This window comes from Vigna radiata, chromosome 8, assembly GCF_000741045.1.
Source record: "Vigna radiata var. radiata cultivar VC1973A chromosome 8, Vradiata_ver6, whole genome shotgun sequence".
NCBI lineage: Eukaryota > Viridiplantae > Streptophyta > Magnoliopsida > Fabales > Fabaceae > Vigna > Vigna radiata.
The window spans coordinates 964,660-981,277 of NC_028358.1; the positions used below are offsets into that span (position 1 = coordinate 964,660).

Sequence of the window (16,618 nt, forward strand, 5' to 3'; positions counted from 1 at the left end):
TTATATTTAATTAAACTATTAAAAAACCATCTTAAACCGTGATTAATATCATAATGTATAGAATATTGTGGATTCAACGTTATTGTAAATAAAAATTTCACTAAAAAATTTCAGTTACGTTTTTCAAGGACGATTGTATGTAGATTATGTAACAAATGCTTTCAATTTATAAAATGTTGATATTCAAAAATATTTTACCCTCATATTTTCACGTGGCTCTGTCTACCCTCATGTTATTCTTAGCTTTTATAAATCAAATTTACATTTTATTTTAATATTCTACATACTAAATAAAAATAAAGAGTGTTTCTATTTTTACATAACATTTGAATACTATATTTAATTTTTAATGAAATATCAAAATAATTAAACAAATTATTACAAGATATAACATTATGAAATGTGAATCACCTATAACCTGTTCTTTGACTAATCAATTGATGTTGTTTTTCTTGTTTAAGCATTAGACTTTGATTGGGAAATCAATATATTCTTTAATATATAATTCAATATTAATTTTCTTTATTCTTCAAAAGCTAAATATAAGCTTAAGGTTAAACATTTAATGTGTCCAAAAGTAACGGGGTATAGATGTATTTATAAATTTAAAAGCAATGAATATTCATCCTATTATTTAGGGATAATGGGTTTTATAAAGTAAGATCGAAGAAAATTATAAATTCTTATTTTAAGTAGGTCTTAAGTCTAATTTACAGATTTAATTATATCATAATTATTGTATTTATCTTAACATTAAGATTCGTTATTCTCTATAGACAAAATATAATTTTATCAAAATATAGAATATATACTAATTATTTTTTTTAAATAACATTCTAGATTGTTCACTTACCCAATTCACCTTATTAATTAACACAACCTTCTCATTTATTTAACAATGAATCACTTTAGTTATTTTATTCACATCACACATTTAACTATTTTATCCAAGAACACACCTATCCATCATATAAATTCATCAATCTTACACATAGCAAATTATTTAACTTAAAAAATATAATCATACCAATTAACACATAGAATATAAATATCACAATTTTAAACATTTTCAATCAAGAATTAACAAAATAACGTTAGCTTTATTTATTTAAAGTAAATCTTTTAACTCCAATGTTGTTCGTAAATTTCTAGTTCACACATAATATTCTAACTATATAAAGAAAATCCTATAAAAAATTATAATAAATTTTCATGGTCATGAACAAATATTTACTTTGACTTATTTTGAGTCAAATACATGAACCAAAAAGTCACATACAACTTAAAAAATACATTAATTAAAAAAAAGTGAAAATAATATATTTTGAACTTTTATCGGTTAATGCATAAAATTCTCAACAAAAATCGTTATATATGATATTTGATTTTTAAACCGGGAAAGATGGAGTTAAAAATCTAAAAATAAAACAAAAATAATGATAATTTTTATAAAATAGAACTCGAATAAAAGAAATTTTAGTTATGATCTAACATTTTAAATAACAAATTGAGTTTTAACATTTAAAAATCAATATTATTTTGTATTATTTTCTTGGTCATATGTTTTCGTTTATAATTTTACTCTTGCTGTGATCTTTTATCCGTTTATATACATCATATTATGGTATATAAATAAAACACAATAATAATTACTAAGTAAATTTTTTATTATGTTTCTTTAATTTCCCGACAAAGTAATATATCAGAAATAAACGCATAGGAAAAGAGTAGAAAAACGAAAAGCATATGAATCCATAAACCAAACCAAACCTAACCCATCCAAACCCAGCCGAGCCGCGAATAAGCCGAGCCGGTTCAATGATTTAAGTTTGAGATTGCAAACGTGTGCACCGCACGCCCCTCTATTTATACCCCTCAACCTCTACCCACCGTTTTCTCTCTCACACACCACACTACTGTCTCTCACTTTCTCTCTCACCGCCATCAATCTCACACGCACCACCGTCACCATGGCCGACTCTCGCCGCGCCCGCCGCCAGCCCAGCCGCCTGCAGTCTCACGCTCCCTCATCGCTTCAGATAAACCGCTCCGTCCAGTGGAACGTGGCGATCCCGCTGCTCTCCCCGCTGGCTTCGTCGCCGCCGCCGCCCCCTCCTCCGCCGCAGAAGGATGAGCCTCCGCAGCAGCAGCGGCCGCCAGAGAAAATAGTCTTCAAAAAGTGGCAGCACCCCGCAGCTCCGTTCTGCTACGAACCACCCTCGGTGGTTACACCCTTCGTTAACGTGTAAATAATTAAGAAAAAAAAATGATTACGTGATCTAACACGTTTCCATTTTCATTTTATTTTTTTCTTGTACACACGTATATAAACCCTCATAAATAATATTAAGTAATAATAGTATGACCAAGTATTTTTTTTTTTCTTTGGATTAAATTATGACTTTTTTTATTTTTAATTCCTAATAATCTACTTTGAGTCTTCCATGTCTCTGTTGTTAAATTATTTATTATAATTTTGATTATAGATTTAGTTTTCTTTCATTCTTAATTTGTGAATTTTATTTTTTTATGTATATTTTAAAAGCTGTGAAATTGTGGATTGATCTTATTTTTTTTAGATATTTTATTTTATGTTTTAATGAATTTTTCGTTACATTTTAAATAAATATTAGAACTTAAAAAGTTTCGATTCGATTAAATTAAAGACTAACTTAAAATTGTCGATTTTTTTAGACAAATTAAAATGAGTGTTAACCGTAAATTTCATTTATGTTTAATTTCTGATTTGAAATATTTCTCTTCGAGATTTTAGTTTTTATAACTTAAATCAAAATTGAAACCTCTGTATTTGATCTGCTTTAATTTTAAATTTAACACATTATTAAGAAATGCTTTAACTGATCACACAAAGTTAAGGGCAGGTTTAAATTGTGATTTTTTTTTAGAAGAAATGGAAATAAATAAAGTAAAATCATAGGTTAGGAAAAGTGAAATGAAAATTATAATTTAATGTTAAATAATAGAAGAAATGCAAGAGTGATGATGATGAAAATGATAGATAAATTGGTATTTTATATGTGCAGTGATTGAATTGTTGTGTTGATGAGATTGTTTGAACGTTGAAGATGACGAAGTTGAATGGTGTTTGGATAAATAGTTGTATATATTTGACATTTGTGGCTCTCATCTTGACACCTCTTCTCTTTTTATATTCATTCATAAACTCTTCTTTTTCTTTTCCATTCTTACTCTATTCATCATTTTCTTTCTAAATATTTTTTTTTTTACATTGAAAAAATATCTACAAGAGAAAATATTATATAAATAATTTTTAACTTTGAATCTTATCCATCATAATTTTGTTGTTAAAAGTTATCTCGAAAAAAGAAATTAAAATTATGTTTTATCTTAATTCTTAAATAATGTTAGACTATTAAATACGATAATATTAAAAATAAAATAAAAAAATATAGTCCAATCTTTGTTTATTTTGAGTCTCATCAAACTTATATTTCATGCAAATAAATATGTTTACTTCAATTTTCTACTACTTAGCCTAAAAATGTGGCCAAATTATAGGACAATCCTACCATCACCGTAGGAATGGTGATTTAGGTGTGAAATTTTGGATTACTTTTCTTAAGTATCTATATATAATTGTGTGAATATATGATGGTATGTTTATAAATAATTTCTTACTTATTTTTATTATTTAACGTAAAATTTTCAAACCAACTTTAAATTCCTAGAATGTTGAAATTTTATTAGGAAAATGATATTTTAACACCATTTTTTGACACTATTTTGACACTGTACATGTGTCAAAATGTGATTGGACGATTTCAAATTAAAAAAGTTAAGACAGGGGTATATTTGGAAGAGAAAAACCAAAGTTTATTTTTTTAATTTGAAATCGTCCAATCATATTTTGACACGTGTGCAGTGTTAAAATGATGTCAAAAATTGGTGTCAAAATATCATTTTCCATTTTATTATATCAAGAATATAACTTGTACCTATAATACTTAAAAGGAACCTTACCAGAGAGTTAATGTGAAGCATACATAGCTCAAATTCAATATATTGTAAAGAAATGGATGGAATTATGAGTTGTTGATGAGAATGCAGAATGACAGAAACATAACCTTGTTCTCAGAGTTAAGTCATTTTCTGACTACAAATTATTAGCAACAGAAAGAGGACCACTTTTTAATTTATGTAGCCCTATGAGGCATGTGAAGTTCAGAACAAAACTGATACAAAAAATGTCTATATTACATGTGAAGAGATGACACAAACAACTTAATCATGTCTATTACCTATCTCTCCCATTACTATCATTATCTTTTTCATCTTACTGTGAGATAAGTTTCATGATTCTATATTTTAACAAGTGAGAGTAAAAACTATTTATGTGTATTTATTTACGTAACATACAGAATTATGTACATCTTGAATGTGAAATTAAATCAATTTACGAGTGATTTTATAAGGATACGAAAGTATTAGCACGATAGATTCAGTAAATAATAAATATCACATGATAGACTTTTAAATAATGTTGATATCATATTAAGAAGTAGATTTTAGGTCTAACTCATTTCAACAAAACTAACATGTTAAATGAAGTTTATATCCACTTATATATTTTAAATTTATTTTATTTCTAGTCTATACGAGATCTCTAACATAATCAACAACTACTTTGGATTATCTATACATTTAAAGTACATGATGTGCTATAAATAAGTGATTTTAACCTATTTTGACGGAGTGTAAATATTCATGTTTTTGGTATCCCAAAATACAATAAGAAGCATAAGTATATTATGAAGAAAAGAATAGAAGATAATTTATGTAGGAAGTTGATGAAAGTGGGTGTGAAGTCAAAGACAAAAAATGTTTGAAGACAGAAGATTGTGGAGATTGATCCCATTTCAATGGCCAAACTTAGAGATTCCAAAAGAAATTAAAGAAGCAAAGGAAATATTCCATGGCTTTCTTTTCTTAGTACGTATTTCTGCATTTTCTTTTCCAAACTATATACTATAATTATGCACATACTAGTGGCTATCATTATTTTGGAATTAGAGAAAAAAAAATTAATTAGATCAAGATTAGTATTGATTTATTCATTTTTATTCCTTACTAATGTAATATAATTTTGGAAAAATAAACGATCCTTCATGAATATTAGAGAAATAATAATAAAATATTTATCAGCTGAGAGAAATAAAATTCAAAATAAATAAAAAATAAATTGTTTTAATTGTATTTATAAATATTTTTCAAAGAATACTTTTTATTCTTAGTTCATTATAAAATAAAGTCTCTTATTTTAACTAAATTGGTCTTAACCATTTTTATCATATAATAACATTATTTTGGATCCAATGACTTTTTTTAAAATAGCTTAATAATGGCTATATATTGTTAATATAAAGCTTTTGTCTCATCAAATCAACCAACTTATAATTAACTCTAATATAACATTGTTTTACACTCTAAATTCTTTTTTTTAATCTAAAAAGTTAATTTATCAAAGAAGTAGTTTGCAGAAAAAATTCTCCAACTTAATTCAAATTTAACGTTTCCAAATTAATTTCCCTAAATTCTAAATCAAATCAACACTTAATCACGTGAATCAGTAACATTGTTCTGTAAGTAATACCAAAATGCTGTTATATATTCGCATAAAAAAAACATTTATTTCAAGGTGTAAGAATTATTAATTCAATTGATAAAATAGCTTATTTTGAGTTATATTTTATCAATTCAATTACTCATATTGATAAGATTAATTGTAAAATTTTGCTGTAGTTAATTTTTGGCTGTTTCCACAGCACAGTGGTATTATTCAAAGTAAAAGGCGTATATAAGTGAATGTGCACGTGTGGTGGAACAATTGACTTCAAACTTAGGAACATCACATATGATACCATAAATGTGTTGGACCTACTTGTCGATTGCTTCATGCAACTAAATTTAACTTTTATTTAAAACATAAATGAATTATTTTTATATATCTCCCATTATTAATAAATTCATGAATACTTTATAATATAAATGAGTTGGATCCAGATAATTAACAAGTAAGAAGCATATAAGAAAATAAAAGGAAGAAAAGATTAATTGAAATGTGGAAAATTGGTAAAGAAAGAAAGTGGTCAAATATTGATGATAGGAAAGTTAAAAGAGCATATATTCTGCAATCTTTAAAAAATTTGTCACTTTTAGACTAAGTTTCAAAAGTTTTGATAATATTTTTTTCATGTGACATCTTTGGCATCTTACCTTAAACTTATTTTCCACATATTCAACACTGACGTCAAATGCTCGGTGGCTTAGCTGCAAGCCAGGTTTTTAAAATAGACACATTATAATATATATATATATATATATATATATATATATATATATATATATATATATATATATATATATATATAAACAAACCAATAGCTCAATCATCCATATCGACTAATAAACTGATTAATATACTTTTAAGTTTATCATTCTTGGGTTGATTATTCTTGAATCGATCATTTTTGAACCAATCACTCTTAGGTTGATTATCTTAACCTATCACCTTGACCGATCATTCAAATCAATTAACAGACCGATCAATGCACTTTTGGACAAATCACTCAGACTGTTTGACAGACTAATCAGTACACTATTAGATCACTCAGATCGACAAATAGACCAACTAGTTGCAAAATAAAGGTCAGATTAACACTTAGTTAATGATAATCACAAATCAACCAACTAACGTTAATTAGAATCAATTATTGCATCTGAGGTATTGCCTGTTTTGGATTTAGAACTCTATTATGGTTTTTTCCATAAAAGGTGTCTAAGAAGGTGGAAGGAGAAATAAATTTAAATTACATTTGATTTCGACTCTTGGGTGATGTGAGACTATTGGGTGTACCAGAACAAGTCCCTCAGTCAAGGGCAAGGGGAGTTTTCGTTCCCACAGACACTGCTAATGTTCCTGACCTTAAGCTTGTAAGCATAGTTCAAGTTAGTCACTTCATCTGAGATATTGTCTGCTTTGGAACCTAGAGTTTCATCACAGTTTTGTCTTTATAAAAGACTTAAATGGTGGAAGGAGAAATAAGTATTTAAACTGCATTTGATCTCAACTCCTGAGCGATGTTGGACTATTGGATATATCGGAACAAGCTTCCTAGTCGAGGGCAATGAGAGTTTTTTTCCCATAGACAATATCAATGTTTCAACCTCAAGCTCATTATCATTGTTAAAGTTAATCATCGCATTCAAGATATTATTCACTTTGGAGTCTAGAGCTTTGTCACAATTTTATCTTTAAAAAGCACCTCAGAGGATGGAAAGAGGGAAATAATATTTAAATTGGATGTACCAGAACAAGAGTAGTGATCCAAATTGCAACACATAACACTAAATTAGTCATTTTTTTTAATTGGGACGTTTTCATAATGTATGTATTGTTACACAATTTGTCACTCTTGTAAAATACAAAATTTACCTATTTATATTTTCTAACCTCCCTTTGATAGTTAGTTAGCGTAAATTCAAAATTTAAATAAATTACATGCTAAACTTTAAGTGTTCTAGAAAATTTTTTATGGATGACTATCAATTAAATGTCACGAGTCTTGAGCATCAAATATTCATTATGTTTTCATGATAGTTATTGTTTTATTTTTGTTTTTTTATTTGTTTTGATTATCATTTCTCGATCGATATTAACTATATTATTTCCTCTCTTCTTGAGTCAAATTTGTAATAATAGATAAATAATCGGTTTTTATCTTTTTCAATCACCTAACAAGAAGTATAATAAGTAACATGTCCATTTTGTTTCTTACTTTTTTTTATAAGACTTAACTTTGATGGATTGTGTAAAATACATTTATACTAATTCTTAACTCCATAACTATTATCGGTGTTTTGAATAATATATTCTCATTTGTCCTCGATCATAGTAAATATTAATTTTGATTTTAGAAAATTGTTGATGAATCTTAGTTTTTGTATTTTTACATTTTTTTAAAATAAAAATTTTTCACACAAGTGAAAGGAGAAAGATAATTATTTCTAATTTGAGTTATTTTTTTTTTCAAAATAAAATTGAAGTGATAATTAATCATCTTTTATACTCAGTAATTTCACTTAATCGATAACATTACACTAGTACAAAAATCATATTTTATGACGTACAAAAACGAACTATGACGTACATAGTTTTGTACGTTATAATAGGTTTACATATTTTATGATGTAGCAAAAATTTACATTATCTAAACATATTATGATACTGTTTCTAAAATTTTTGCTACATAATATGTTCAGATAACGTAAACTTTTTAATGGTGGACCATCCAAGCTTCATATTGGACCTCTAACAAGAGCCATGTCAAAGAAGATACAAGAAGAAGAGGGAGCACTCACTACTTTACTTCTATGGAGTATTTTCTACTAAACCTTTTCTTCTACAATAACTAAATATGTTTACTTGTTTTGTAGATCATCAAAAGGAAGAATAAGGCATCACTCAAGGCTAGGAGTTGCTAAACACATTTTGCACATGGAAAATACCAAGCTAGCCACACTTATGCCATTTTCCACGTGCAACAAAGGAGCTGGACGAAACTCACATGTGGAGCACCATTTCATTGCATTTTTCACGTGTTCAATTCATAGCTTAGCTAGCACACTTCACGTGTAACCTGAGTAGCTTCCCATGCACATTTCAGAACCTCTCTTCATCTATAAAAGAGAGGATTCAATCCTTTGTAAAGCAACTTGAATTGAAGTAAAGAAATGTTGCCAAATTTTAGCTTTCACTCTCAAGTTCACCTTTGTGCTTTGTTATCTTGCACTTCCTCTAGCTCCTTTCCCCTTAGGAAAGCTCTCTGAGTTAGAATTCCCCAATACACCATCACCAACCTCTCACGGACCTTCATTAAACACCTTGGATACACTTCATCAATCATCATTGCTTCATTCATCCGCTGCCAATTCTGCTTCCGTGAAGCTTCTCCAAGCATGAATTCAATGGAGGCTTCTATCAAGTGGTATCAAGAGCAAGCCGATCTCACCCACGCTTCAAGAGATAAGTGTTCATCCTTCATTGTTATACTTCCGCGTTGTTCTGTTCCACTGTATACTGTGTTTTTCTAAAAAAAAATTTTCTTTCGTTTCGATTTCGTTGTGTTGAGTGGATCTTCTTTCTTCCACTGTTCCATAGTTTACATTCAAATTTTAATCGGTGCTTTTACAATTTTTTGCGTTAGCTCCATCTTACGTTTCAATTTTCGTTTGTCTCTGTCATGTGCATCTTTGCTGTTTTATCACTGTCCACTTGTTTGATTCTGTTTTCTGCCTTTGCTTCGGTTTGAATATGAGAACGAATGCAATGATGGCTCACTTTGGATCAACTAAGCACTGAGACTTTGTTTCGCTTAGATCCGCACAACCTACGCGTTCTATTGTCCATTCTCTGTTTCTTTTTCAATTCCAAAATTCTGCAGAACATGGCATTCTCGGTTACTGTGGTGCAATCTGTCTGCTACAGCTTTTTGGTGTTTTAAGTTTTGATTGAGATTGTTTTTCTGTTTTGCAAATTGAGTTGATCAATTCACCACTGAATTGTTTAAAGCATATTTCAGTTGAAACAATTTCTGTTTTTCCGAGAATACAACAACAAAATTTACTGTTCAATCANTTTCTGTTATGGAAATTGAAATNTGTGATCCAGAGGTGTGTNTCAGTTGTTTTGCTGGTTTGAATTGATGATTACCACTCCAATACTTGAATTAAATTCAGATCTGAAGTTTGGAATAAGAACAATTGAGTTGCTGCAAATATGTTATGTTGTTGTTTTATGCTTTCAAAATAAACTCTGCACCGTGTTTTGTTGTCTTTGCAAGTTAGTAGGTCATTTAATTCTGCTAGCTTTATTTTCTAGAGCTGGATCTAGACTTAATCTCCTTGAAATTCATTGTTCATAAACCAGTTTGAATCTAGTTCATTTTGATTTCATAAAATGCTACAGATTTTTATACATTTTCTGCATAATTTGGCAACTTTTGCTGTCTTTTGTGCATTTAGAACCTCATAACCACTTTGTTTGATCATTTAAAATGTGTCCAAACTGATTTTATGGTCAGATCTAATGCACAAAATCACTATGTCACTTCCTCATTTGGCTTGAATTCATTTAGTAGCATAGTCAATTTCCTTAAACAGCTGTTTTATGTTGATTTGATGAGTTAAACATCTGTTAAAAGTGCATCAAAACTGGGGGGTTACTGTTCATATGGTCAATTTTTGAATTGGCGTGTAGTCATTGCTTGGATACCTCATTTTGGTCACTTTTTGGGAAGTGTCATAGCCAATTTCTGCTGTACTTTGATTTGTGAGTGTTTAGCTGCCTGCAACTAGTCATTATCACCATATAAACTTGTTGGAAATCATCATACACTATGTTTCANATCAGTTAAGCTTCAATTCGAAATTTCCAGCTCAATTTGCAATGTGCAGACAGTTTTGAAAAGCTTTAAAATTGAGTTTAGTTTTTGATTGTGTGGATTGGTAAAAGCTAGGAGAAAAGTCTCTATGTTTTCCTAACCATTGTGATTGAAAAATAACACATAAAAGAAGCTATTATAACGTACAAAACTATGTACGTCATAGTTCATTTTTGTACGTCATAAAATATGATTTTTGTAGTAGTGTTATTATCATCCAAGTAACACTCATTTTTATTTTTATTTAAGTGAAAATTTGTAGTTTGGGTAAAAAAAATTATCCAAACAATTACATATCTCTTTTGAGTTTATTTTCAATAAAATAAAAAACATTTCTTCTATATTGGTAATATATTTAATTCAAATGAAAATGTTTAACTATTGTATTGAGAACGGGTGATATGTTGTTATGTATATATAAATGTGATTAATAGAAAAAATACATATGGTTAACTATAAATATTCTTTGGATCTAAAGTATTGCCACTCCAAATTTGTTTACATATGTATAATTACATATGTATAAATTTATATATATATATATAAACTTCCAAAAATTTTATACACTTACAAAAATATTTGATACGTCTAATTTTTTGTTTTTCTAAATATGGGTCACAGTTATGCATTTAATGATGTGAGATATGTTGTATTTTATGAAGAACGATATTGTAGAAATTAGAAAGTGTGAATGTGACATATATTATTTTATGGATAATATTTTATGTGATTGATGAATTTATTATTATATGGATGATGTCATGAGTAAGAACAAATTAATATTTTGTGATATATATATATATATATATATATATATATATATATATATATATATATATATATATATATATATATATATATATATATATATATATNATATATATATATATATATATATATATATATATATATATATATATATATATATATATATATATATATATATATATATATATATATATATATGCTATGTAAGTCATAATTAAAATGATATTAATGAGTTATTAGTTGTCTATGCATATATATAGTAAGTTAGGAGATTCAACAACATTGCAGGGTATATTGGTAAATTGAGTTATACAGGTAAAGGTATCAGGTGGTATAACATCATTGGGCTCAGTCCAATGCTAAACTTATTGAGAGTACATAAAGAAAAAGGTTAAATATCTTGTTTTAGTATTTGTTTTTTCTAAAATTATTCATTGGAATTAAATAGGGTCCTATCTTCCAATCCCTCCTATTTCTTTTTATGTACCTCCACATTTTACTATGTCTTTATATATATATATATATTAAAAAAATATTAAATATTAAATAAATTACATATTTATCAAACGTATTTATTATATGGACTGATATATTTACATTGCATCGCAAATCATTTTCGAAACAACACATTTTCTCTATTCTTTAGCTTTTTTCTTTTTTTAAATGATGTTCAACTTTTTCTCTTTTTTCCTTAATCTCATCTTATTTAAACTTTTATCTTCGTTTAAAATTTGATATTTATTTTTATTATATTTTACGTATATTACATTTGAAAATCTGATTTAAAAAATATTAACTAAATTTTGAAAATTCAATTTAGAAAATTCATCGGATTTTGAAATTTAATTTCAGAAACTTATTAGATTTAGAAATATAGTAAAGTTGTCATTTGGATTTCAAAATAAGGTAAAGCTTTTTCTTGGATTTCGGTATTGTTTTTATTTTTTTTAAATTTAATTTTTGTTTGTTTTGTTTTATGAATTTTTAATCTTCAATTATTATTATTATTATTATTGAACAAGTGAAGTATTCAATGATGATGTCATGTTGAATGTAGTTATAGTCTATGAAGAAATATTATCCTTTTAAGTTTGATGGAATCATAAGTAAATTTACATTTCATGTCATATTTCTCTTCTTTTATAGATGAAATGTGAGGAGGATTACACAAATAACTTTATAACTGATCATATTTTTTTCACACATCATAAGTTAATTTAGTGGGTTTTGCTTTTGATGTTGGTTTAGTTGTTAGTTTTGTTGTTGTCCTTATAATATTTGATAAAGCTAATGATTAACTTGGGAGAAAGACATGTGTATTGTTAGGCTATGAAAGGTGAAAAGTGCATGAAATACAAATTTGATGTTCAACCTAATATATCCAACACACGAAAATGTGATTGTTCTTTTAAATTGAAAACAAACTAATTTCTAACGGAGAAGGGTAGGTATTAAAGTTAATGTGTGGGTATCATAATCATGATTTGTCACAAACTTTAGTTGGCCACCATTTTGCTGAGAGGTTAAAATCCATTTGACAATCATTGCTTGTTGATATGACTAAGAGTCATGTGAAGCATGTAAATATTCTTTTTACTCTCAAAGAACATAATGAATGTAATGTGACAACAATCAGGCAAATATATAATTCAAGATATTCTTACAGATGATCATTGAGAGGTTTGAGAACTGAATTACAGCAGTTGATGATGATGTTATAATGTGATAAATACATCCACTAGAGTAGATGTGCAAACGAATTTCAGGTAGTAAATGACTTATTTTGCACACATCCTAATGCAATAAATTTGTTGAATGCATTTAATATTGTTTTCTTGATGGATAATACATATAAAACCAACAAATATCATTTTTCATTGCTTATGATTATTAGGGTCACATCAACGAGGTTGACTTTCTCATCTATTTTTGTATTCTTATCAAGTAAACGACAAAATAATTTCACTTGGGCTCTCAAAAGGATAAGAGTATTATTTATGACATTTGATGGTGGTCCACAAATTATTGTTAGCAACAAATACCTAGCTTTGATAAATGTTATTGGCACTGTATTCCCTGAATTTTATCATCTCTTGTGTCGTTCTCATATTCAGAAAAATATACAGGACAAGTACAAAATGTTAGTCAATTCTAGTGAGGCATGGGATGTTGTCATGAAAGCATAGGAAAATATCATGGATTGTGAACATGAGTTAATGCTTAGTGATTGTGTTGATAACTTTAATCATGTTTGTATTTCATGACCTTTATTATTTGAATATATATGTCAATGACTCCTAGATCATTCAATATAAGAAATACTATGTAAAATTGTGGTTGTTTTTGTTAGATGTTTATGATATTATTTAATATCATTTGTATTAGGGTTGACTTTGCTCATTAAAGCTTGAAGAAAGTATTGAAAAACCTATGGGAGACCTCTACTCGTATTGGGATACAATTCATAACGTCATCATCCTACAACACAATGAAATAAAGGCGTCGTTTGAAAAAAGTCTAAATCTTGTGGGTGACATTTTTAAGCCAAACAGATATAAAAGATTAGCAGAATATGTATTAAAATATACTTTGGGACTCGTTGCTTAAGAGTTCGATCAAGTTTAGCATATATGATTTGATAATGAAAGTTGTTGTTGCATTTTGAAACACATATGTGATCTATCATATGCTTGTGAATTAACACAATATGATCTTAGAATGATTTCTCTTTTTGAAATTCATATCATGTGGTTAGATTGAGTTTTTCAAATATTTCATCAAATGAATCACATACAAAGTTATGCATTCAAAAGAAACTTGATCTAGTACTCAATCATTTTAAAGAAATTGACATTATAAAAAAAGAGACAATCAAATAGAAGTTAGTTAAAATTCTTTCACCCCTAATTATTAAAATATTAAGAACTTGTACGAAAGTAAAAAAATAATGAAAGTTACCTTGGAGGAGGAGAATGCAGAATGCTTCCCAAATGAAGTAGACGAGATGCAGTGTGATGCAAGAATATCAGGAAAGGAAAAAGGAGTGGGAAGATAATGTGAGGGATGTGTTCTGGGGTGGGAAGAAAGGGTAATTAACAATTTACCTATTTAGCTAGTCAAAAGTCAAAGGTTAGTAAGGACATTTAGAAAACTTTAAAAGTACAGAAAGAAAACGTGGAGGTACAAAAAAAGAGCCCTATAAAATAGGTCAAATTGCTTTGGGAATTTGATATAAAGGATTTTACCTCCTGCATCCCATTAAATTTCTTTCTACACTCCATCATTTCAGATTTTATGTTCCCAAACCTTAAATCAGTAATGGAAATATTTGTTCGGAAGATACTCAGTTGCTTTTATTTTGAAAAATAAAATAAAATTCCAGAAGCTTTGATGGAGTGCTGGAAGAAGAGACTCCAAACATAATCTCAATTTTCAATAATTATACTTTTTCTATTTTCTCAATTTCTACAGAACAATTAAAAATCTAGTATAAATTAACAATTAAATAATATAAAATCGACTAAATTCAAGTAATATTATTTTTAAAAAAATATGAAAATTTTGATATATCTTGCACAGTTGAAACAACAAATTATGACACCATTATATATAAAATAAATAAATAAAAACTTATGCAAAAAAAAAAAATGTGTGGAAGAGGACCCTTATCCTGTGTGTCCATGCTAACCCCACAGTGTGTGCTCGTAATAAAATTAAATATCTGTTCAATAATTGTTTGTTTTCTAAATTTAAAATCATAATTATTCAAATGAAAAAGAAAAAAAAAACGTTACTTGCTATCTAACTTCTAACTGTTGTGTTTTGTTTTCCAAATCATAAATCTTTTTCATGGTAACTATGTCTGTCGAAATAATATCAATTTTAGTGTTTTTTAGGGTTTTGAATTTAAGTATTTGTGAAAATAAGATAGTGACAGAAAGAGTATATATTTTTTTTTCTTCATAAAATTGAACGAAAAAAATAATCATACATATATTGCAAAAATGAGTTTATTTAATCTCCTTTTGAGGAAAAAGGAATGAAAAAGAGAAAATAAATATGATGGAAGACACTTTTAATAGGGAAACCTTCTATAATATACATGCATGAAGATGAAGAAGAAAAGCACAATGATGAGAGAAAAAAGAAAGTGAGATGCAACAGATTTCGAAGTAGCTTTTGATAAGCTCTATAAGTAAAGTCACTTTCTTTTTCTTCACAAAACAACATTTATCCAATCTTAAACAACAACATGGGACCCATTCATGTTCTTCATCTTTTAGGTTTTTTTTTTCCTTCTTCATCTTCTTCCCACTATTATAAATATATATAATTGACTTACATTATATATTATCATGAAGTATTTATTTTAATTTCAAAATTACGTATATTTTGTGTTTTTTTCCTTTCATTATTACTATTCAGCTAAATCACTTTCTACCAACTATCTTAGTCATTTTTCTTTCTATACCTCTTAGTTTTCGTTTTCTGTCATCAATTATTATAACCATGATGCCAGATACATGCATCGAAATTTAACCTAAAAAATTATCCTCACTTGTAGAGTAATACTTATTTTAATATAACTACCTTTTCTTCCTCTTTTATCAACTATTATATCCTTTAAACATTTTTAAAACATATAAGTCTTTTAAGAAAAAAAATTATAGTAAACACATAACACCAACTATATTTCAGTTAAACTCATAAAAACCCGTTTTCCACAATAAATTTATAACTTTTTTCATGTTAATTTTTTTCTTTATTTGATATAAAACTTACGTTTAGTGTTGTAAGTCCCATATCGACTAGAGATAAGACCAACAGTTAAGCTTAAAAACTCACTTTTTAATATGGCATCAGAGTCATGATTAGAGTCTATACTAACGAGTTTTAACTGGGCATTTCTGTTTCCACCCATTATCGGGCCGTTATTGGATTATCCAATTTCTACTATTACGCACGAGATGTCTATACCTCGGCATGAAGCGGGTGTGTTGGAAATCTCACATCGACTAGAGATAAGACCAAATTATAATATATAAGTGAGGTGCAAACCTCACCTTACAAACCGGTTTTATGGGGTTGAGTTAGGCTTAAAAACTAACTTCCTAATATTTAGGTTTGAACTTTTAATAAATATATTTATACTTTTATCTTATTTTCTATATTTTTTCCGATTTTATAACACAGATGATGTATTAATAATTTTTATGATATTATGACTATTGACTTGATAAATTTTCTCACATGAAAGATTAAACAAATCTCCTTTTCTTTTTTCTATTTAACCGGAGCTTTGTTTACGTTGTTGTATAAGAAATTTGAAGGTAGTTTATTAGAAAGAGTATATTGGTTTTAAATATAGA

General features: G+C 27.7%; 1 protein-coding gene across 1 annotated transcript; it reads left to right on the forward strand.

Annotated features, from left to right (window-relative positions):
* The first annotated feature begins 1,889 nt into the window (after positions 1–1,889).
* Positions 1,890–2,441, forward strand: LOC106771657 (RNA-binding protein 33). Its single transcript, XM_014657656.2, has one exon. The coding sequence runs from the start codon at positions 1,971–1,973 to the stop codon at positions 2,247–2,249; it is 279 nt and encodes a 92-aa protein (XP_014513142.1). The 5' UTR covers positions 1,890–1,970; the 3' UTR covers positions 2,250–2,441.
* The last annotated feature ends 14,177 nt before the right edge of the window (positions 2,442–16,618 follow it).

Excerpts from the sequence above, each read along its gene's own strand:
- LOC106771657 (XM_014657656.2), top strand. The coding sequence starts at position 1,971 with ATGGCCGACTCTCGCCGCGCCCGCCGCCAGCCCAGCCGCCTGCAGTCT.